This window comes from Eleutherodactylus coqui, chromosome 9, assembly GCF_035609145.1.
Source record: "Eleutherodactylus coqui strain aEleCoq1 chromosome 9, aEleCoq1.hap1, whole genome shotgun sequence".
Classification (NCBI taxonomy): Eukaryota; Metazoa; Chordata; class Amphibia; order Anura; family Eleutherodactylidae; genus Eleutherodactylus; species Eleutherodactylus coqui.
The window spans coordinates 146,191,774-146,216,312 of NC_089845.1; the positions used below are offsets into that span (position 1 = coordinate 146,191,774).

The 24,539-nt window shown below is 44.9% G+C and overlaps 1 protein-coding gene across 1 annotated transcript in view; it reads left to right on the top strand.

Annotated features, from left to right (window-relative positions):
- The window catches only part of LOC136578489 (polyamine-modulated factor 1-binding protein 1-like), a 372,216-nt gene that overhangs the window by 73,676 nt on the left and 274,001 nt on the right, over positions 1-24,539 (top strand). The window contains exons 9-12 of the mRNA XM_066578603.1: positions 11,472-11,702; positions 12,933-13,055; positions 15,823-16,107; positions 23,131-23,377. Of these exons, the coding sequence (XP_066434700.1) occupies positions 11,472-11,702; positions 12,933-13,055; positions 15,823-16,107; positions 23,131-23,377 (886 nt within the window). The remainder of the gene's footprint in view (positions 1-11,471; positions 11,703-12,932; positions 13,056-15,822; positions 16,108-23,130; positions 23,378-24,539) is intronic.

Below are 24,539 nucleotides of genomic sequence, written 5' to 3' on the forward strand. Positions count from 1 at the left end.
AACATTCATGTATCTTACTTTGAATTGCCAGAATACCCCTTAAGACGCTCTGATTAGCTGTGTGAACACTGCTTAAAGGATTTGTACCACGGTCAAACTTTATCACTTCTCCGTGGGATAGATGATAAAAGTCTGATCGATGAGGGGTCTCAACCCTGAGAGCCTCTCCGATCCTGAGGATAGCAGCCCCTTGTCCACCCCTCCTCCTCACTTTGCGCTCACTACACCCCACTGAGGAGGATATTAAATAGAGCAGCAGTTGCACATGTACGGTGCCACTCCAGCCCTTTTCAGCGGGACTGCCAGAGACAACCGGGCACTTCTACTCCGCTGTTTCCATCAGCCCCCTTGAAATGCATAGAGTTACGCCTGGCATGTGCAACCACCGCTCCATTCAATCTCCACATCACCGCATAGCGGCTCAGCAAGCGAAGAGAAGGACTGGGGTCTGAGCGGTGAGACCCCCACCAGCCAGATTTGTATTACCTATCTCATAGATAGTTACTAAAAGTCGATGGCGGTACAACCCTTTAAAGTGCATTTTCTTAGCCTACGCCCAAGACAGTCTAGTGATATGCAGGTATATGTCGTGTAGCGACTCCTATAATCCTGCTACCTCGTCTCTCCCAGAATGAGACGATTCGGAGTATGGTAAATATGACCGTAATGCAATTTAAAGGTTTTCACATATCCCGTGTTTGCCTCTCGGCGCCCGCATGTTGCCGCTTTGTGATAACTTTTCTTTAACTTGGGACCGCTGTGTAGGGCTTTACCGGCACTGCAGTTCACTTTCTCACTACGGATCTGCGCCTACCTACACATCCTATAGTCTGGAGAGAAATAATGAATTCTAACTAGGACACACTATGTCATACATAATGGAAGTGAAGTCCTGAACCTGACCGGTATTATAGAAACTCCAGGTTTTCCTGTCTGATGGCGCCTTGTCTTTCTTCAGTACTTGTCTCCAGGTTTCAGTCTTTTTTCTCTCTCCCCTTGTTATATGTGGTATCAGGAACAATAGCTTTCTTTTCTACATTATTTGTAGAAATGTTCTCTTATGCAAAGGGAACAACGTTTGAAGCCAATGTATTCTTCGGTGTTTATGTTAAAGAACTCACTTTTGGCAGAAGCTTTTAAAGGGTCTTTTCAAGTGTACAAAGGCATTTATGAGAAGTGTCTTTCAGCCAAGGTGGTGTCACTTGCATCATTAAGCAGCCTGCCCATCTAAGGCCATAGTCTGGCTGACAGCTATGTGCATGTGCCATAAAAAGTTCGAATACAACCTTATAGCTTCTCATCATGCGTGTCCAACATATGGGCTCCGCTGCCTGGAGACAGAGGAGAGCACATGCTAATATCAAGTGCACTTGTATTGTTTACCCGAAGCAGACATTTCTTGTTCTATGGATTTGTATAATCTTATAAGCAAATCTACGTATTTGACATTTAAATGCCTCCAGAAGAAACGTGTTCGAACACATTTATAATGAAAGAAACAAGGGAAGTATAGTTACTTTACAGAAGGCTGTTCGGCTGAGATATGGTGATTATCCTGCAATTTAGCTGCAGGTTCTTTACAATACCTCCCTTCTATGATTGCGCTGATGTCTTCGGAAACTTTCCTTTAATAGAAACGTGTCTGGTTTATTTTTCGGCTATTTAAAGAACATGCGACAAACTTTTGTGACCTTAAATTGCAACTATCATTTCAGGTGACTTTTCAGAATAAGATGTTATGGTTTTTTTTTTTGTTTTTTTTTCATGAGGAATAGCACTTTTTATGGCCATTAGGGGTAATGCCCACGGATGGGTTTCTGCGGCGTAAATCCACGGCGTTGCCCTGCAGCTATTCGGTTCAATTGAACCTAATAGCTCAATAAACCAAGGCATGTTCTAAATGCCGCGGGAATACGCGCGGACGGCTTCCATTGTAGCACAGCGAAAGTATGCGTCCTCGTTCACTGCCGGTGGCGTCACATGACAATACCGGCGCATCATGCATTGTACTGCCGGCCCTTCATGTGGGGCGCGTACGGAGGGTCCGGAGTGGTAAGTATGGGGGTTTTGGTGGGGTGCCATGACAGACTCCATTGCGATATTCCGCTGGCGGAGTCCGTCATGGCCGTGGGCATGAGCCCTTATATGACGTGAATATATCTTCAGGTTTACTCCACTGCAGGCTCCATGTCTAAACCCTCAGCTGGTGGAGGAAGACTGCTGATATGATGACTCTTATACACTGCACATGGAGGACATTATAGAGAAGTACCGAGCAGTGTAGCTGTGAATCCAGTGCTGGGGGAAGATAGTAAAACACTTGCCAAAACAGCCATAGTGTCTTGTGTGTGTCTCTCTATAGCGGCTTCTTTGTCCTTTTCCCCTTCCCATAGACTTCTATTGGGCCATAGCAGTAACCTGATCCCTCAGTGAGCTGATAATTTGCTTCACCTTTGCTTCTCTAAGGACAGATTTACCATTGAATTGAGAGTAATTTAGAATAACTGGATAAAGGAGCATTTTTCTGTAATAAAGTATATAAGAAGATTTTGTACCACTGCTTGTAAGATTGATTTATGGGAAAAACCATTGAAACAATAATTACTCATAAATTTGCTTCTGCTTGCCACTGGTTGTTTTTAAAGTCCAAGGAGTTGTCAAGGATTTGAAATAAGGGACCCCCCCACCCCCACCCACCCCCCCATCCCCTTCCAAAACAGAGCCACGTTTGGTATTTGACTGAACTGAGATGAGCTTTATTACCGGTACAGGCCATGAAAAAGGGTGCCGCTGTTTTGGGGCAGGAGGTGAAATCACATACAAAACCGTTAAACCTCATGCCCACGGCCGAGTCGGATATTGACTCCGAGATTCATGCAGCGGTAAGCACCCCATGCCCCGGCATTGACCTCCCGCTTACCTGTCCGACGTCTTCTTTCTCCGATCTGCTGGCTGGCGCACAGCTGCGCGTGCGCAGACCCGGTGCGTCAGCGGTGGCTTTTCTGTGTGAGCCTCTGTGAAGCCTGCACAGAAGTAGGACGTGCCGTGATTTTAATACCGCGTGAGTTTACAGGCGGTCAAATCGCGGCTGTCAGCATAGGATTGCATAAACTAATGCAATCTTATGGCAGCGTGCAATGGCTGAAATTCCGCAAGGAAACTTGCTGCGGAATTTCCATCCGTGGGCTTTGGGCCTTAAACTGGTTTCTCACGGGCCTTAAATGTTGCAAAACTTCTCCTGTGGATTTTGCTGTGGATATTCTGCAGCATTTACACTACAAGCCAGGTCGGGAAGATAAAACATCTCCTTCATTTGGAGCAAAAGATTTCAGCGCTGCATACACAGCATTTTTGAAGAATGGTTGATTTCTGAATCCGCAGTCTGTCTGTTTATGCATTGAAGTTATGCTGTGCATTTTAACCCTTGAAATACCAAGGTTAAAATGCGGTAGATTTTGCTGCAGATCTGTTGCGGGTTTTAACATTTTGCATTTCAAGGGTTGAATCCACAGCAGAAGTCTGCAGCATGAATAGGCATGCTCTGGATTTTTGAAAAATGCTGCAGAGTTGGTGTGAAAATTTTCCGCTCCATGTAAGGCCGCCTGCACACGGGCACGCACGGATTCAGCGTTGGGGAATCCTGCACGGAATCCACCCGTGCCTTCTGCTGGCGACCCTGCGTACCTGTCTTTTCTTCTGTACTGCGGATGGGCCGTTGGCGCACATGCACAGTACAGATTTTCCCCGCGCCATGGCTAGGCGATGACGCGGATCCGTCAGCCTTTCCGCAATGATGATTGCAGAATGACTGCGGATCGGACGGCTTCCATTGATTTCTATAGAAGCTGTCCGCTTGGAAACCGCTCTGAAATAGAGCATGCTGCTTTTTTTTCTTCTCTCTTTTCATCCGCGAGCGGAAACCGAAACTGGTTTCTGCTCGTGTGCATGAAAAATCGCTTTTCCATTGTATGCTGTGAACGGACGTTGCTGGGGATTCTGCAGCCAAAACCCGCCCGTGTGCATGAGCCCTTAAAGAGATTTTTTCATATCTCCTACAGACGGCTTCTACTGTAAGGCTGGGTTCACACTCGGCGGATTTGCCGCGGAAATGCCGTGCCGAATTTCGCCGCTGCAAATCCGCATTCGGCCGCTGATCCCGGAATTAGCCAGCCATGTGGACAAGATTTCTCAGAAATCTCGTCCACACGGGCCGGCAAATCCGCTGCGGCTAAGCCGGCAGAAGCCACTAGTGCGGCGGGGATTTGCCGAATGCAGCATGTCTATTTTTTATTTTTTTCCCGCTGCGGCCGCACTCTTCGTGGCTTTTTCCGCAGTGGTTCTCCCGGCGGAAATATCGCGGTTTTTGCTGCGGCCAAACCGCAACATTTCCGTCGGGAATCCGCCCCGTGTGAACCCAGCCTAAATGCTGCGGAATAAATTCCGCAAGTATTACGGTCTTTGTGAAGGTGGCCTAAATAGTATTCCTTGATTCTTCCCTATGATGGGACGGGTCTGTATACCAGACTCGGTTGTATCTGCAGCATGGGCAGTGGACACAGCATCTACACTGCAGTATGATGGCTTATTATTGATGGGATTTTTGTCTGCTACATTGTTAAGAATATTCTAGATCACAGGTGTCAAACACAAGGCCCGCGGGCCGAATCCGGCCCGCCGCCTCATTTTCTGTGGCCCGCCGGCTATGCAGTAAGTTCCCTCACTCCTCCGTGCTGCTGTCTGTATGCGATCTTCTATCGGTTAGTTCTGTCTAGTGCAGACAGTAAGAGAGGAGTGCCGATAGCAGACTGACAACGGCCGCGGAGGAGGGAAGAAGAGTGCAGAGATCATGATCTCTGGCGGGACGAGAGCAACGCTGAGGAGAAGCAGCTGCAGGGTGAGATCCTTGTGTGTATATGTGTGTGTCTGTCTGTGTGTGTATGTGTGTATGCGCAGAATGGTGTGTGTCTGCGTGTGTATGCGCAGAATGGAGTGCGTGTGTATGCGCAGAATGGAGTGCGTGTGTATGCGCAGAATGGAGTGCGTGTGTATGCGCAGAATGGAGTGCGTGTGTAATGCGCAGAATGGAGTGCGTGTGTAATGCGCAGAATGGAGTGCGTGTGTAATGCACAGAATGGAGCGCGTGTTTATGCGCAGAATGGTGCGCGTCATTGGTCATTATGGGCGACCTTATTACCAATCGGGCCACTGTGGGGTTCACTTTTACTGTCTTACAATTAGAATCGGCCCTTTCAAGGCAACCATAAGGCTGATGTGGCCCTCAGTGAAAATGAGTTTGACACCCCTGTTCTAGATGCTTCGTACAAATATTTACTAAAATATTATTTTGCTGTATCTCATCAGCAAAACTGGAATCTAAGACGAGTTCCAAATCAGTGGTTTGGATGTACTTTGTCTAAAATATTAGGGAGCCGCACATTCGACAGTTACCTGATATGTTATGCTGGATCCGGAAGGTATCTGTCAGAGCGGCAGGTATTGCTCTTAGATCTTGTCAGCTATAGATATCTATTTAAGCCACTCTAGTGAGCAAATAGGACATAAAACAGCCTTGAAGTGCCAATAATACGAGAACAACTCTGCTTATTTTTTTTAACCCTTCGTTTGAATTTTATAGACGTTCCTCTTTTCAAGTACCACCACTTTTTATCACAGCGAAGCCGGCTGGGAAAACAGAATTTAATTCCCGAGTTTCTGTTTTTAGGTGGGGGACATAATAGCTGTTTATCAGAGCCCCTAAAATGTATTCTGATCCCACCACTGAGATGATCCCCACCCAGATGAAGAATGTGGTCCAAGGCGAATAGGATTTAGAGTCGTCCAGGGCTAATTCGTACTGCAAAAATCAGACTCAAACCAGCCTGGAAAGCACAAGGACGCTGGCCGTGTGCTGTCTTTATTTCATGGATGTGTTAACAGTAAATGGGTTAGTCTTGTCTGAGAAATCGACCACAATAGCGCATACTATGAATATTTTCACACACCTCAGGTCCGCGTGAAAAAAATTCCATATGTCGATAGCCTCATTGAGTTTTGCTACTAATAATCCATGTGCTATCTCTGTAAGGTCCCTTGGACACGTGAACACAGTGCTGGCCTTAGTTTAGATGACACATGTGTAGAATTTTTTTCAGAACCCCCTCCATCATAATAAAAGATGGCACTCTATGTAAAAAATAATAATAAATAAACATAGAAATTGAAGCCCGTTGAAGGAGTTGTACTTCTGCTGCATAAGTTGGCATGCCGTTACATCTCAGGCAGATATGTAAATGACTATAGAGTTGTGGTGTGATTAGATGAATGGTTTTGCCACCTGAAGCCTTAAAAGTGGTTCCCCCCATAGCCTATAGAAGGCCCTTGAAGGCTCCTTGTAGTAGTGACCTCTTCTTCCGCTTGTGTAGAGCTTGTTGTCCACTTGGATTCCTCTACGTTGCAATCCACGAGATTTTGCCCAGTTAACAGAGTTTGAGAGGGGCGCGTTATTGGGATGTGAGAAGCTGGAGGGCCTTATTGACTAATTGTCTGCCACCCGGGCTATTCTGACCAGACTGTTAGGACCAGTGGATGCGTGATCACATGCACACAAGGTGATCGGGCTCAGGATGCCCTCGACAGTCTAACAGTAGAGAAGATCATCTGATCGTCCGACAAGCACGAGCAGCTCTAACTGACTCATTGTCTGCCATCCAGAGACAGGTGGCGCCATCAGTGCAGGCGCCTGTGTCTGTTGGAACCCTTTCCAGGCATTTGGCTGAAGGACATTTGATCTCGCGGTGCCCATTATGTGTACTGCCTTTCACACCTGGCATCACCTCCATTTACAGTGGTGTTGTGAATGACACATTTGGACGGCCATAAAGTGGAACTGGGTATTCAGCAATGATTTCAGGTTTAGTTTGGGCGCTGAGAACAGCTGTGTTCATGTTTGGAGACTTCGGGGTGAGCTCAATCCTGCCTTTACTGTGGAGTGGCACACTGCCCCCTGCTGGTGTAATGGTCTGGGGGGCCATCACAAACAAAAATCACGTCTAGTAGTGGTACAAGGGATAATGACAGCTGAGCAATATGTTTAGGGCGTCCTGCGGCCACATGTGTTCCTCTCATGGCGGCTTCCAAGAGGCATTTTCAAGCAGGATAATGCTCAGCTGCACACACAAGGGGGTCACAGGAGCCCCCATAACATTGTCATACTTCTGTCACCTGCCCGGTCACGAGACTTATTGCCAATAGAACATGTATGGGACCATCTGGGAAACCAACTTTCTCAGCCTACGAGTTTGCACAATCTAGAAGCTCAGTTACAGCAACTGCGGACTAATATGTTACAGGATACCATACAGAACCTGTATGCCTCAATGTCCGTCTGTATCACATCTTGCATCCAAGCTAGAGGTGGTACAACAGGGTACTAGAGCCTCCATGCCTGCCCGTATCACATCTTGTATCCAAGCTAGAGGCAGTACAACAGGGTACTAGAGCCTCCATACCTGCCCGTATCACATCTTGTATCCAAGCTAGAGGCAGTACAACAGGGTACTAGAGCCTCCATACCTGCCCGTATCACATCTTGTATCCAAGCTAGAAGCAGTACAACAGGGTACTAGAGCCTCCATGCCCGCCTGTATCACATCTTGTATCCAAGCTAGAGGTGGTACAACAGGGTACTAGAGCCTCCATGCCTGACACATCTTGTATCCAAGCTAGAGGCGGTACAGCAGTGTACTAGAGCCTCTATGCCTGCCCGTATCACATCTTGTATCCAAGCTAGAAGCAGTACAACAGGGTACTAGAGCCTCCCTTCGTGTATTCGGTTTTCCACAATAAATCCTTTCACTTCTGATATTGTAATCACTTACTTATATTAACATTACAATGACAGAGAAAGTTTCATTGGATTCCGACAACTTCTTCTAGGTGCTCGGTTTTTCTTGTCAATGAGTATATAGTCCAGCTTGCCTGTATTCTACATGTGCAGAAAACCACAAGATAGCAGTGTATTCACAGTAGAGCAGCTGTACCAGAACCAAGCTCACAACATAAATACAGTAGCACGACTAAGGTATTGTGTTGTGCCCCAATGAGCTGATAGTGGCGTCTCAGAACATCAGAGGGGAGAAGACAAAGCCAAGAAGAGGATGATACCTCTAGCTCCAGAAGATCATCTGGTTGGGCAGAGCCAAAGGGTGGTGTGACTGCCCTCACCCTACATCCGCCTTTGCCCCCCTAACAAGCTAGCGGCTGGCACCCTGTGCAGCTTCACAGGTTACGCGTAGCTAAGGTCAGCCATGCATGGACAACACACGGATATGAATTGCACCCATGTAAATCTGTTTACTTGGTGAAATCGGGGGCCACATATGAGCCCATTTTGTTTATGTATGTCATTCGAGATTTTATTTCCCCTCACACATAGGCACTTCTTATAGTTGGGGCACCTTTAAAAAAAAAAAAAAGAAGTTCTCCAAACAGTACAAGTACGGTAATGAATGTACAAAGCTCATGCGGTAGAATTCAGTAGTCACTATTTTTGCATCAGTCTTAGTTAATGTTGTGTTTTTATGTAGCATTGGCCGGCATTTACATGAGGGCTTCTACACCGTTGTAGCAGCGGTTCGGATCAGCTAGATGTTGGCTGATTTGTTCGTTAACATAACGGCAAGCATTCATTCCCGATGTTTCATCATACGATATACATTACACTGTAATCATTTATGCCATGAGCCTAACAATGTTACTAAGGGGTATGTTTTAAACAAACTTGGAAATCCCAGTCGTCAAAGTTCATTTCATCAATTAGGGTTCTGCTGGGATTTCTAGCATTGCTTTTGCCTGAGCATCATTAACTCTCCGTCTATGGGATAGACTTTATGTAAAGGAACAATCAGATGATTGTGTTAATTTGAGAACTTGATTAAGACAGGAGAAATTAGAAACATCCACAGCAAAGCAAAATCTGGGCACATTTCCCAACATAACTCTTGCAATGCTCAGGGGCAGCGCCGCCGCGATTGTTACAACGTTTCCATTCATAACAAACTGTAGCAGCGCACGGTGATGACAATCTTTTTTATTTCTTCATTAAGTATTATGAATGTCTCATTTTAAAGTAGGGGGAATAAAAAAAAAAACCTCTTAATGTAAGAGCGACAGTAGCGATTTTCAGTGCTGAGTTTTTGAACAGCTTTTTGTGAGAAGTCTTAAGGGAAAAGCCAAAGTGATGGAGTCACCGTTCGTATTAAAAATCAGTCAAGGAAATGATTATATAAATATTATTTTGTAATTTTATATATTTATAACTAAACACTGAAGAAAAGATTACTTTTTGTCACCGTATGCTATATCATTACTAAAATAATGTCAGTCAATGTACTATTATCTTCTGTTTTTCAGTTTAAAGCAGTTGTCAGCTTTCGGAGAAGCCCTCCTCAAATTGTTTCTGTTTAGTCTTTTGGCTTTTACGTGAATTTTTATTAGTTTTTCGATTTAAAACAAAACAATACGAACACAATATCAAAATTCAGGAAGTCAGCAAAGTAGATATTATGAGACCACGTGTGGAAACCAACTCCTAATTAGCTGGGGCATATGTAGGAAATAGACTCCCAAAATGTTGATCAACTACAGAAGATAATTGCTCATATTAAACCAGTATGCATTACTGAGAAAATAAGCGGCTATTAAAATGGTCCCAAAAAGACCTCAAATAGAGCTAAGACAGAACAGACTCAGAAAAGCAAAAAAAAGGGGAGGGGGAGGTAATAAACTGGAGAAAGAGGAAATGGTCCAAAGAGAGGGCTCACATGAGCCACTGGTAATAATTTCTATCTACTGAGAACTCTGATGAAACTGTGGGAGAGGTTGAGTTCAAAGCAATCGGTGGAAGACTATGAGCTTTGGCTGAGAGGTTCAGCAACTGCACGGTGTGGGACTAATGAAGCCAAGACGACCAAGTTCTCTCAAAAAGTTCCTCACAATCTGTGAGAAGGAATGGCCACCAACTTCTCATTAACCATAATCCAGGAGATCTTGATCTTCCTGAGGTCGATTACTAACCAATGTTTTCCTCCAAGAGCGATCAATTGCTATTCGGTAAACAAAATAAAGCCCATCTAAAGGTAAGTCTAGGTATATTTGGTATCTGCTGCCCAAGGAGAGCTTCCCAAGGTGAATTGCTTCAGTTAAGATTTGTGGTAGTAAATATGAAAGAAGTGGTAGAGCCTTGGGCAGCTTCACCAGATATAAAGAAAGGAATCTTCACCCGCACACCCTCGAAAGCATAGGCCTGACATACCAGAAAGTATACAGAACAGTCTTCCTGGGTTGAGGATGGATACCGATGGATTAAACCTGTGTCCCGGCTTCTATAATTGATACATGAATAAAGAGCTTAATGGTCAAAATAATTTTTATGCCTCTGAAATAGGAAGCTAATCACCTAGTTTGCTGTTTAGCCTTTCGGTATGGAGGTTTTCCTAAACACTGCAACCATACTGTGTACACGGTACTCTAAGAGGGTGGGTTACTCTTCATTGATATCAATGGGAGTTGCAGAAGTGTACTCACAAAAAGTCAGATCGCCAAAAAGACCCTCCATGGTTGTAGTGATGGACCCCAAAAGCCCAGGACAAGATCACACCATTGGGAGCACATTACTTGCTGCCTTTTGTAGAGATGATTAGCAAAAACCAGAATTTATGAATGGTATGATATGAGTGCACGATGATAACTGTATTGCTAGGATGCACTTAAAAGTGGAAATGTCCTTTAGGGCTATTTCAGACGCCCGTATATTGGCTTGGTTTTCACGCCGAGCCGATATATGGTGTCCTTGTCTGCAGGGGGAGGAGGATGGAAGAGCCAGGAGCATGAACTGAGCTCCCGCCCCTTTCCACTATTTGCAATAGGAGGGGGCGAGACTGCGGCGGAGCTAAGTACCGGCATTTAGCTCCTCCCCTGTCCCGCCCATGTTGGTCATGTGCTGTTCATTGTGCATGTGACTGCTCAGCCAATCACAGGCTTCAATGGCCATGGACGAATCAATGCCGAAGCCTGTGATTGGCTTAGTGGTCACCATCAGCCTGCTTCTTCCAGGTTCTGTACAGTAGGCATCGGAGCACCAATGTTGGACGGAATATATATATATATTTTTTTTTTTTTTTTTACCCAATTCTGAGCTTGAAATTTTTTTTAAGGTCTTGGAAATTCGCAAAATCTCTTAAATTACATAAATTACAAACTATAACATATTTGTCATATCACACATAAGAAGATCTGACCTGGCCTTGATTTGAGTATTCTAAAAAAGCTGACTGTCCATCAACTTATCAAGTACTCTAATTCTACATAAAGTCGTTTAATTATTTCAGCAGTCTGATTAGAATATGGCCAAACGGGGGATGGGAGGCTGGAAAGATATATCAGGTTTTTTTTTTTTCTCAAACTTTTGCTAGATTGTGAACAAAAAGGAAATAATTCAGAGCCTGGAAGCTGAAGTATTGATTCTTCAACGTCAGTATAAGGAAAAGAGTGACCAGGTAGAAACCTTTGAACACCTGATTGACCAGTTAACTGGAGAGTTGCATTCCTCTAAGGACGATGCTAAATTGAACAAAGAGCAGTGCCAGCGGTATGAACAGCAGGTGGGAACGTTAAAAGAAAAGATTGATGTCCTCCAAAGACAGGTACAGAACTTTGTTACATGAATCAAAATTTCATCATTATTGTTCCTGTAGTCATTATTAGTTTTTTAACCCTTTTCTTGTTGCGTGTTGCTCTTTAAAATAGGCATCTAGCTGTTGTATATAAGCTCGGGCTACACAGTCATACTTGTTTGGATGTGAGTCATGGGATCGCCACACACAATGTAAATGCTTTCTTCTAGGAAGGAAAGTAGAGGGTGACCTTATGATGGGGCTTTGTATAATCTCTGTATACATATGTATACAGGAAAGGCTGTCAATCACTGAGCAGTACCGCCCACTAGACTCTTCAGCTCACCGTAAGCGGGAATTTACATCAATAAATTACAATTTCCACTGTATATTTTCCCATAAAGCTGATCAATGTGCATAACTTCTCCTGCCCTACAACCTGCTTCCCGCAGATGGGTCAGTATGTGTAATGTCATACGTTCCCTTTTAAGATAGGAAGAACTCTCCAGTACTTTGTAGATGCCCTACTTAAACTTTGCTGCCTCCTTTTTAAAGATTCCTTCAATCCACCGCTGGATGGAAGAGATGCCATTAAAAATAATATAAGTTTAAGCACTTATCCACTAAAGGCGCATGTTTTTGTTGATCCGCTGCAGTCCACTGGTGCCCGCACCTCCTCCTCTGGCGGTGGTATAGAGCTCCCCCCACCTTTCCAGCATTGGCGATGCCCTTACAGGGCGCTGGCTGTTTGGTTCATTTAAATAACTTATCAGCCCCTCTTCTCTGTCTCTGCATCAGTCATGAAATAAGCCGAACAGTCAGCCCCCCTCATAGACGCTGGAAAGGTGGAGGGAGCTTTATGTACTTGACCCGGTGTTGGAACATTCCAGAGGTTAGGATAACTGCATCCCTGCACCGGACTAGCTCTGGGAAGTATTTTCCTGCTCTGAATGGCTAACCCTTTTATTCTATCTGGGGAATGCAGTGGCAAACCACCCCACAAAAACAGTCTGCCAAGACAATGCCCCCATGTGACGTCACCCTAGGAGTCAGCCATGACTCGGTGCTGCACCAGCGGACTGTACCTTTATCTTTAATCTACACTATACATGTAGTATAACCACCGGTGCAGCCTGAATATGTAGAGGACCTTTTCTTTCTGTATATAAATGCTGTACACCAATATACTCCATATAGTGAGATGACTAGGGTAATCTCATTTTATCACACAATAGAATTTTCTTTGTTATTTCCTTTCAGATCTTGAAGAGCCAAAACGACATCAATGGCATTTCTTCTAAATCAGAGGAGTTCAAGTCAACTCACAGCCACTCAAATGAAGATTATGAAGCACAGTCCTCACAACTACAGGAGTGCCAGAAAGTGAGCGCTACATTTTTATATAGATCAGACCTACAGTATCCACAGTGAGCTGTAATCGAGATTCTTAAAGGGGTTGTCTCGTGAAACCAAGTGGGGTTAAGCACTTCTGTATGGCCATATTAATGCACTTTGTAATATACATCGTGCATTAATGAGCCATACAGAAGTTATTCACTTACCTGCTCCGTTGCTAGCATCCTCGTCTCCATGGTTCCGTCTAATTTCGCTGGCGGCTTGCTTTTTTAGACGCGCTTGCGCAGTCCGGTCTTCTGCTCTGAGCACGAGCCGCTTCAGTGTGCTCGCCGCTACAGCTCTTTTTCGCATGCGCAGACGAGCTGTATCTTCTCGGGAGCGCGAGGGAGCGGCCATTCTGCTACCATCCTCTCTTTGAGGAAGGTGCAGAAACTTGAGCCGCCCAGCAGAGCCGCCCAGCAGAGCCGCCCAGGTAAGTGATGGGTGACGGACTAACGGGGGTGACGCGTGACGGACTGCCACTGTGGCCCCGGAGCCTACCGCTGTGGCCCCGGAGCCTACCGCTGTGGCCCCGGAGCCTACCGCTGTGGCCCCGGAGCCTACCGCTGTGGCCCTGGAGCCTACCGCTGTGGCCCTGGAGCCTACCGCTGTGGCCCTGGAGCCTACCGCTGTGGCCCCGGAGCCTACCGCTGGGGAGCCGGGGCGTAGCGCTGGGGAGCCGGGGCCTAGCGCGGGGGAGCCGGGGCCTAGCGCCGGTTACCTGCTGCCTGGCGGTGGGTGACTGGTCGGCCGCGTTCAATCCCGGGGTCCGGTCGGCGGCTGCGGGGCGTCTGGTTGTCAGGGAGACACAGCTGGTAGCGTCTCGGGAGCGCGCACGTCGGGCTACAGCAAGCGACGGGAAAAGAGGCGGCGGCCATCTTGGGGAAACTTTTTATAAGTTGCTGAAACGCTGGAACTGTAAGTAGAAACCGGCTAGAAAAGTCATTTACATGGGTGATTAGTAATGTATGCTTAATAAGGGGGACTGGGCAAAAAAAAATTTCACTGCTTCCTCGAGACAACCCCTTTTAAGTTTCACTATTAAAGAAGTCGCCCTCTGCTTAAAGGGATAACGCACTAAGTATCATGCTGAAGTGGCTTGATGTGTTTTGGGACAGATAAGACACAAAGTAACTTCATGACAATATGTGCTTATTGATTTTATTACACAAGTGGGCATTAATATAGAGCTGACCCGTTGCTGCTAGAACAGTCCTCACTCCTCTTCTGGATGTCTGTCCATTCAACCACAAGAATACTTGAAGCGTGTTGAGGGATTATTCCAAACTTTGCAGTTAGAATGCCAGACGATGACACCTTCGGCACTTAGGATGGCCTTTGGCTTTGTGGATGTGATCTCAGACTTATCTTCAATCACATACCTGACCCTATAGGCCATATTTTTGGGCTAGCCTTCTTATTAATGGAATTTGCTGTTGTAAGTGTGACATACACATTTAGGTAGCAGGTGAGAAAGTGGATCATCCGGCACCAGTGATCTACGACATGAAACTATATCTTTATTGTAGCAAAGTATTAAAAAACTTTCAAAAGTTGTCATCAAAACATCCACAGGATTTAGGATACCGCAAGATCCAAGTAAACCGACTTAAAAGCTTAAGGTTCACGAATTTCTTGCCGCCCATGGGGATGCATTAGCATCCACAAGACAATTTAAAGCATGGGGATGTGATTTTCTTCCGGCGAGCAGAACGCACACGTGGGAAGAAATCGCAGCATGCTCCATTTTTACTGTGGATCCCACAGGGACGGCTTCCATCGAAGTCAATGGAAGCCGTCCGATCTGTGGCACACCCGCAGCTATCACTGAGGATGTGCCGTGGATCCGTGGGTTATGAAGGAGATTTAAAGCCGTGTCTTTTTTGAAGCCGTAAAAATTATTGTTGGTAGCAGATCTCCCCGTGTAAACGGGGTGTGTGGCCGACAACAATGAAAATGTATGGAGGATAGAAGATCTTTATTACCAATCAGTTGTCTTCTGTAGAGTTTGAAGGCCCTTTAAAAGAGCACCGGTTGACTTGTTATATCATCGATTGGTGGCCATCAAGATACTGAAAGTGGCCAGCGCAAAAGGAGTTTTAGAACACCAGTGGATCCTTCAGTTATGTACATAGATTGTAATCACTCACTTCATTCTTATTCCCCTGTGGGGCCACTAGCTAATCGCTTTATAGCACACACACCATAGCTAGTGCTCCTTCTAAGCAGCATGCTCTGATAAATGGGTTGTCTGGTTGTGAGGGTCCCCTGACAATGAGCTGATCACCAGAGAGTTGTTATTTCAGTCAATCTTAAATCATACGTTACATAATACACATTGAAATCAATGGACCTTCTATGTAATGCAGGCCGGGTCCTCCAGAGGGAGAGTAGCTTGACCCCTTTTATTACTCTATATTCTCTACTAAAGCATATAGAAGGGGTTGTCCAGGCAGAAAACCCCATTAATGTGGTCAGGGAGTCCAATACTTGCTGTACCGCAGGGGTTGTTATCCTACAAGTATGAGGAAGACATGCTGATTTTATGCAGAGATGTCATATCCAAAAATCTGTCTAGACCCCAGTAATGCAGGACAACAGTTGTGACTGCTGAGCCCTGTAGCAAACTATCAAAGAACAGTAAGAATACTGAATACCCGCTGCCTGAGATGGTACTGTGAAAGGCTCTTGATGTAATAATTTACATGTCAAAACTGTTGTACTCGACTTATTGCCACTTTTGTGTACTATACAGGAGTTAGAGGACTTAAGAATGAAAGTCCGTGAGAAGACAGCGAAGGTGGAGGACTACCGGCAAGTTATTGAATGCCAAAACGCCGAAGCTGGCAAAGCACTTGACCAGAAGAGAAAGTATGCATATGAGACTGAAGAGCTAGAAAAGACCCTGCGTTCCCTCCATCTGGAAATCCTGACAAGCCAGCAGAAGCACAAAGCTGAACTCGTTCGATTAGAACAGACTGTAGTCCGATTGGAAGCTGAACTGAAGGATTTAAAGGAAGTTGGTGTGCAAAAAGATGAGGTACGTATCAAGGATTTTTTAATTATTCTCCAATAGTGGAATATGTATCGTGTGCATTATGTGTAATAATGGAAGCTCCCTTCATGATTGTCACCCCTTGTCCACCTGAGGACCTGCCGGGGATCAGCTGGTAGCCACAAGTTGTTACGTCCGAGCTGGATGCCAAACGCCTCGTCTTGGTTGCATGTAATAGTTGTCCCAAATAGACAAATATATACACTCGATCATTAACATAGGAAAAAAAAAAGGGTTAATGACCAAACTGAAGAGAGAAATGGTGGAAACCTACCCTAACACTGTAATGTGAGAAGAACCTTACCTGAAATCAGGACAATCACCCTGACAAGGGTGGCTCTGTGTCCGCAGGCACCTAATTAATGATAGATTCACTGTTCATCCTGCCTCCTCCTGCCACTGATTGACAGGTCTTTTCATCTGCAGAGTAAAATGGAGAGACCTGTTAATCACCAACAGGAGGCAGAGTGAGCAGTGATTATATGAATATATGATTATTAATTACCTGCACTGGACTCATCTCTGCGGCTCGCTACAAACTTTCAAACATACCTTTTCAAAAACTTCAGATTAGTGTGAAGAACCCCTGTCATCAGCGTGTCTGTCACTATACCGTAGTGTCCACACCCTGGGCACAATTAGGGACCTGACAGCTTCCCTATAAGGGACTGGGTACATGAGGCGGTTCGGCATTTATAGGCTTCTGATGCCCTGACTTTACAGCCTGTGGTCTGCTGATGGGTTAGCAGGCCAAGGATTATGCACTTCCATGCAGCTGTGCTTGTATTATTACTGATACATTGTTACGTTATCTACATTTTACATTAATAACTCTTTATTATCGGCATAGAACGTTGTCTTCCGTAAAAAAAAAAAAAGAGCAGAGTCTTCTGGATGTGACAGCTAGTTTGCACAAGAATTGCATTCAGTCAGGGTTCACATGGTGCTCAAGCTGTGGATTTAAAAAGTTCTGTTTAAGCTGCAGGCATATGCTCAGGGGATGGCGGTAAAGTGGATGGAGGCAAAAGGTGATTCACTCAGTTCTTATTTGTATGTCACTGCCCAGAATCTCTGTGCTGCTAAAAGTTAGAGAAGGGAATTGTATTTATTAGTGGTTTCCATGAAATTTCTCAGTGCTACCTGTTGACTTAGTATTTTTTTTTTTAGCTCGCTTGTCTCTCTGCTCAGAATAAACATGAAGATAGAAAAAAGTGGGTCACGGGAAATGGGAAAAAAAACTGTCATGCACTCTTGTTCAGTGTGTAATGGGTAGGACGAAATGCAGCCTGGGAACTCTGAGCCCCCTGGAAGTCATCCTGATCGCCGGCTCTCACTGCAGCTCAATGGCACAACCTCTGGTATGCAGGATGTAGCCTAAGATCCTGGTGACTGAAAATCCGCTATATTGTTGTCATCAGACAAGCACTGGCACATTTTGCTACAACGTTGAAATATTAAACTAAGGGGAAATAGGACTTTTTAACACTATTTCATGCCGGCCCTTGGTGAACCCGTCAGGTTAGTATTTCTTTAGGAAAATAATCTAATTGGGGGGCCACAGTATATGCTAGCTACAAGTAGTCAATGGGGCGGGCACAGTGCGGCCAAGCCATGCAGTCATGGTCTTTGTCCCATTCCTGTGTTGTTGGCACTCCCTCCAGCTGCTGATGTAGGGCTGGGCAATTAATCAAATTAATTTGATTTGCCATCACACAGCAGCCACCCGTTAATCAAATTAATTTGATTAATCCATCAGTTTGCTCAGCCCTAGCCTGATATCAGCACTAGGTAACATAGTAGCATAGTTCGTTAGGCCGAATGAAGACAATGTCCATCTAGTGCAGCCTGTCTATCCTCCTGTGTTGATCCAGAGGAAGGCAAAAAAAACCAAGAGCAGAAGCCAATTAGGTATACCTAGTAAGCCAAGGTGTATACACCTCAGCTCACTGCACATGCTCCCAGAAGTCGCTAGCGCCGACGTCAGATGGCTATAAATGATACAGGAATGTTTGCCATGTACTAGCCGTGACTTTGTGACTTGGCAGCATCGCGTCCGCCCTAATCACTCCTTGTATTTAATTAGCATACATCATGGCCCCTAATTAAACTTTATTAACTACAACAATGCTAACCTGTGGAGTTTACCGAAGGTGTGGTGAAATAGGACTTTCTTATGGTAAAATCTATTGACATGTTGCCTTTAAGTTATGAGGCATATCGAAAATCGCCCTGCTGAGTATGCTGGAGGACTGGAAAATCTGCCACTAATGGAAAAGTCAATTGTTAACTGGTGCAATGAATAGAAAAGTGTTTTAACAGTAAGAAAACTATCTGAAACAAACTAGGGAACATGTGGTTGTATCTGGTACTGCAGTGTGTCTGCATTAACCGTAACAGAGACAAGGGCCGATTTAGTTATTGAAATGAGCCTGTCAGCCAGACCCCTGTAAGAGCATTACCAACACCAAGAAAGGGGAAGAAGATCTATATCATGTGACACGATGTCAGAACCAGGTGGAAGCGGAGGTGTCTGTACCACAGGATTTAGGCATATACATTTAAATGGACAACACCTTTAAGGGACCAAAAGATTCCATTATCCTCCCAGTAACATTCAAATTTTTATATGTGAAAGGGGATTTGCATTTGCAAGACACCCCTGTGATGATCATGCTACGGGAAGATATTGAAAAGCTCTAGTAAACACATGAGCACTCTTAATTCCTACCCAAAAATATGTCCCTTCTAGAGATGAGCGAGCGTACTCGGTTTGGGTGTTTTTGCACTCAAGCACCGCTTTTTCCAAGTAACTAACTACTCGAACGAAAAGATTCGGGGGGCGGCGTGGTGGAGCAGGAGGTAGCAGTGGGGAACAGGGGGGAGCTCTCTCTCCCCCCCACTCCCCTCTGCAACCCCCCGCTCATCCCCGGCGCCCCCCAAATCTTTTCGTCCGAGTAGTCAGTTACTCAGAAAAAGCGGTGCTCGAGTGCAAAAACACCCGAACCCAGTACGCTCGCTCATCTCTAGTCCCTTCTTTTCCCCAATGGTGGTTTGTAACCCCCAATACAGTCCTGCACAACATTCGGCAGGGAAATCCTTGCAGCCCGCGGACTGTGACACGAGTCATGTCACAGTGCACAGAACAGTCATGTTACGCTAGCAGCGCCACTACCCTAGACTCTACCAGCTGCTAGTGGTAAAGTTTAGGGCAGCAGTAGCGGCGCCACTAGCGTGACGTGACTGTGCAGGCCGTCCTTCAGTGAATGTCAGCCGGTCATGTGACCATCATTATTTTCACCCTGGGAGCGAGGTGCGCAGAATTTTGTAGCAAGTTTATGGTGTTACTATGAATACCATACTATAAGGCTACTTCTACTTACTATATAGATACTATAAAGTCTTGGTATATTTGCTATAGTATCTACATAATAACTATAAGTAGCTTTTTACAGCAGCATGTCCGATTTTTGGGCGAGGATAGCACATGTCAATGTGTGGTGGTCAGCACATGGAGGGGATGTCCGAGGGCTCTCCAATGTGAGTTGCGCGCGAAGTTTTCGGGCGCACTTTTAAATCGCTTGCGTATAGAGATGAGCGAGCATACTCGATAAGGCAAACTACTCGAGCGAGTAGTGCCTTATTCGAGTACCTGCCTGCTCGTCTCTAAAGATTCGGGTGCCGGCGGGGGGGGGGGGGGGGAGATCTCTCTCTCCCTCTCTCCTTCCCCGCTCCCACCTGCTCACCGCTGCAACTCACCTGTCACCCCTTGCCGGCACCCGAATCTTTAGAGACGAGCGGGCAGGTACTCGCATAAGGCACTACTCGCTCGAGTAGTTTGCCTTATCGAGTATGCTCGCTCATCTCTACTTGCGTACAAGTAGCCTTAGTTTCATTCTCTGTCCCTTTGATCAAATTGCTTACTAATTTATGGGTGTTTGCAGAAGAGGTGCAGCAGCTCTGATGAGTGTTGTGGATATTTAGTTTTTTTTATACGCCGTGCGGAATTATCAATATGTTTGCAAGGTAACCGGGAGTCTTATCGAAGTCTAAATGCGGCTTTATAAACTGTGTCGCAAAGCAGAAACTCCTCCGTATGTTTGACCTAAATAACCGTTAAAGTAGCACAACAATAATAACGGTGATTGTGATAATGGCGCAGAGGCGACGGTGACAAAGCCTAATTGCATTAATATTTTATACCGGAGCAAAATATATACTTATTTTATTTGCTGTCTGCAGCGATTTAACTTCTTCAATGAAGGATGTTTAACATTTGAACCGAAAAAAACGAATTTCACGAATAATTAAAGGCTTGTGTTAAATACATAGACAGTCGTTTAAATTTAGATCTGCAATAACATTTACTATTATTCTCCGGGGCTTTGACTGCTTGACAGAAACAAAGTACTCTGGGATTAATTTCAAGAAATGGTGCCAACTGTGTGCAATTTGCTGTAATTAAGACATGAAAGAGTACTAAATATTCAGATTAAAAGAGCCGTGATTGAATGTGATAGAGAATCAAGGTGTGGCAACAAGCCAATAAATACCAGTCAGTCATGATGAGTACAAAATATTAATTGATTTGAAACCTACGCCAATGAAATATTACAATAAAGCAAACCAGATTAAACTAATTACAGCCCGGAGAAAAGAATTAAAAAGAAAACATTTCGAGTGATTCCTAAAATGAAATTTTTACTTGTTCTGCATTCAACTTGGCAAGTAGGAGAAAAAAAAAATGTATTTGAGTAATTACCGAAGCGAGCTGGAAATGTAGCTGCTGCGGATTGTTATCTCCTTGTTGATGACTTTCTCCAAAGCACTTGCATGTTTTTGTTTTTTTCGCTATGTACTTTTTGTTGCAAACGGTGAATGAAAGTTTATGCATAAATCTATCTCATTAAGCAATGGTAAATGTAAGGACCGCCCATAATATTATTTACACCCCCCCCCCATGTTGTAATTGATGTAATGTAGAATATAAAATAAGTCTTCTACAGAAGGCATCATTATAGTCGCTCTCCACTTCTCCCCCACCTCAGATCAGACCAATCTCTGACTTGTTGTGGCGGAAATGCCAACCAATGATTAGTCTGCTGAGGGCGACGAGCTAAACCTCATCGCCGCTTCCTGTAACATGTCTCGGTTGGTCCGAAACTGAAACGGAGGAGAGTATGGGCAGTTGGAACCAGGGATGTGACATCAGCCAGTTTAGAGTGGAATTGAAGTCTAGTGAAGTTGAGTTTGTAGCAATGTATCAATTGGAAATCGGGGTGAAAATAGGTGGAAGAAACATCAACAATTTCCGTTATGTGGATGACACAACTCTGCCTGCAGAAATAGAATTCCACTAGATGCTACAGAATACTCCGCTGTCAAAAGCTGCACTGAGATCCGCATGTCTAAATGTGGATTTTGATGTGGAATTGCCTGCAGAATAAAGCGGTTTTCAAATCCGTGTTAAAATCCGCATGTTGGCATGCAAAATGTAGTGCGGATTTTTCTGCTCAGCTGAAAATTCTTTTACATGTGAAAATGCCCCTAAAGGGGTTTTCTGTTGCTGAAAAAGGTGATCTGCTTTTTTTTCTCCCCAGAAATGGCACCACACCTGTCCACAGGTTGCATCCGGTACTGCACCTCATTCTTAATCTAGCGAATAGAGTGGAGCCTGGAGCTGAGAAAGAAATTTGGACCATTTTTATTCTTTTTTCCAAATCCGGACAACCCCTTTAAGGCCGGTTTTGGACGAGCGTGTTGTAAAACGTTGCTAATACAGATGGCTAACACTGCCGTATTGCGGATGACGTTACAGCAGTATGTGATTAGTACTTCAGCAGTGTTTGGTCTGTATTTGCCTGCGTGTATTTTATTTTCCACTGAGCAAATACTGATCTGTATTTGCCTTCATAGAAAATAATAGCGATCCGGATATCAAAACGCAAATTGGGATTGGCTTTTTTTCTAGCATTTTTCCAATAGGCTTCCCTATAGAAGAAGCGCTGGAAAGGAACGTATGTTACACATGTAACTACATTTCAAAAAAGCCACAAGAAACACACAAAATGTTTTTGTTTTTTTTAAATACACTGAAAAATGAGTGCGTCCGAAGCCGCCTACATGTAAACCCAACATACATTAGTGATGTGTAATATTTAACATGTCCTACTGAGCTAATATTGGGGACTGAGGCTGCAGAAGAAGTTTGGTTATTTTGTCAGGTAGGGGTATATAATCTGGCATTCTTTTCCCCTCCTAGATTGTAAGCTCTTGTTTGCATTCTCCATTAGTTGCTATGTATTGCCTGCTTCTGTCTATCCATGTCACCCTGACCTGTACGGCGCTACACAATATGCCGGCGCCCTATGAATAAAGATTCCCATTATGCCTCCCTAAAGACGAGTGGACTTACTGCATCCACTGTGGCACCTGCCAGTACATGCAGAAATAAATAAACCGTCCCTCGGCCTCCTCCTCCTCCCCATAGCCCCAGGGGAACGATCGGAAGCTGGAAATGTACTACAGTGTTAGAAGACCATGTGTGCTCCGTTATATGAGCCATATCCGCCCAAGCCAGGGTGTTATCTGCATGCAGATTTACATGTCCTTTATGCGGGCGGCCGACCTCCCCACGCTACCGTCCAACATGCAAATAGACACAAGCCCATGTAATGTGGAAGCTTAGCAAAGCCCTAAGAAGTTTCTTCCTGACCATCGTACATAGAAATAAATGTGCTACCGAAGTGCTAAATGACGGATTTCACAAAGCGCAGAACGCTGCGCACAAGTCACTTCGGTTCTTTCGTTATATAGAGATGAAATTATTAAAATGCAACTACGGCAATTTTGCATTTTCCCCGGTGGGGCGGTTTTTTTCTTCTAAGCCCCCCGCTATAAGTGAGAGCTGTTTTCTGTGCTTTGCACCCATACATGTGGATTATTTTACCGGCAGTAGCGGCAGTTTCCTATTTTTTTTAATTTATTTTTTTGTATGTTTCATCTTTCCAGGCAATAAGCAAAAGAGATGACCTTCTGCGAAAATCGGAAGCCGATCTCCTGCAGGCAAGGAAAGGTATCAAAGAAAAGGCGACGGAGGCAAAGCACCTTGACAGCTTGGTCAAGAAATTGGAAGAGAGAATCCAGGACGCTGAGAAAAAAACGAATCAAAAGGAGAAGGAGAGCCGTGTACTGAGAGCCGAGATAAAGGACCTCGGCGGAGAGCTACAAGATGCGCATCAGCTGTACAGGGGGACAGGTAACGTCGCTGAAGGGGACGCTGATCGCCGCTGCTCTCTGTGCAAGGTCACATCCAATAAAGCTTACACCTTCTGTGTGCAAAAGTGTTCCCATGCTCAGTGTGCACACCCCAGACCCCAGCCCCGATGGCTGCCGGATAGAAGCCTTATTGTCCTTTATCACCTGGACTGCATTGTGCGGCCGGCCCGGATGTGATGTTACATTTACATAAAACTCGGGAGAACAGCGATTCCTTTCCCAGTTCCACATTTAGCAATTAACCCCATTCCTATAATTTTAAGGGTACGTTTATTAAAGAAACCGTCGCCTCGTTCCTTCATCTTTTTTCGTAAAATGATCCATTCCAGATTTTTTTTTTTTTTCTTGTTGTGTTTTTTTTTTTTTTTTGTTTTAGCCAGACAAACGCTCCACAGAAAGATCCCATTACGGAGTGATTCATGGTTCCTATTTATTTAATTTTTTTTTTGCAGCATTCATAACTGTTTATCATCATTATTTTACCGTTTGCCAGAAGTGACTAAAACAATCGAAGAAGGAAAATCAAAATAGTTTTGGTTCTGAAGAAGAGAGTGGGAAAAAAAACAAAACCCCATGCAAGCTCCTCTGAGATTGATCTTCCTTTTGTTTTATCCTACAGTGGGAGTTAGCAGATTTCCGTGCCCTGGCTTGTCACTCAAAGTGTGATTCCCATTATATATGATCATGAGCGGCTGAGGGGGCTAGAAGTTATTAGCAGCAGCCGGTGACAAACGCTGCATGTGAGGCGCAGGTTCACATACAGGAGGCGCTCTCTGCCTCTTGCCTATGCTCTTCATCTAGACATGAATGACACCACTGTACAGACGTGCGCTACTACAGCCCATAAATAAGTGCCGGGGAAAAAAAAAAATAGAAAGGCGTACGGACTCCAGATAGAGCGTATTTTTTTACAGATCCAGTGGAGCTGAGGTTGTCATTTGGCACAGCTCCTTCCGATATCACAATGTGTTTCTTATCTGTGGTTTTCCATGAGACCGCAGAGAAACCTCCTTCATCTTATGTGCACACAAGGTTTGCTGAAGACCTGATAATCCGTTCCATGCACCTCGCTGCGGTTGCTTCTGCGGCATTGTGCATGGAGTTCTGCAAGCTTCCCCCTTTGCAGATGGAGGGAGCAGTCA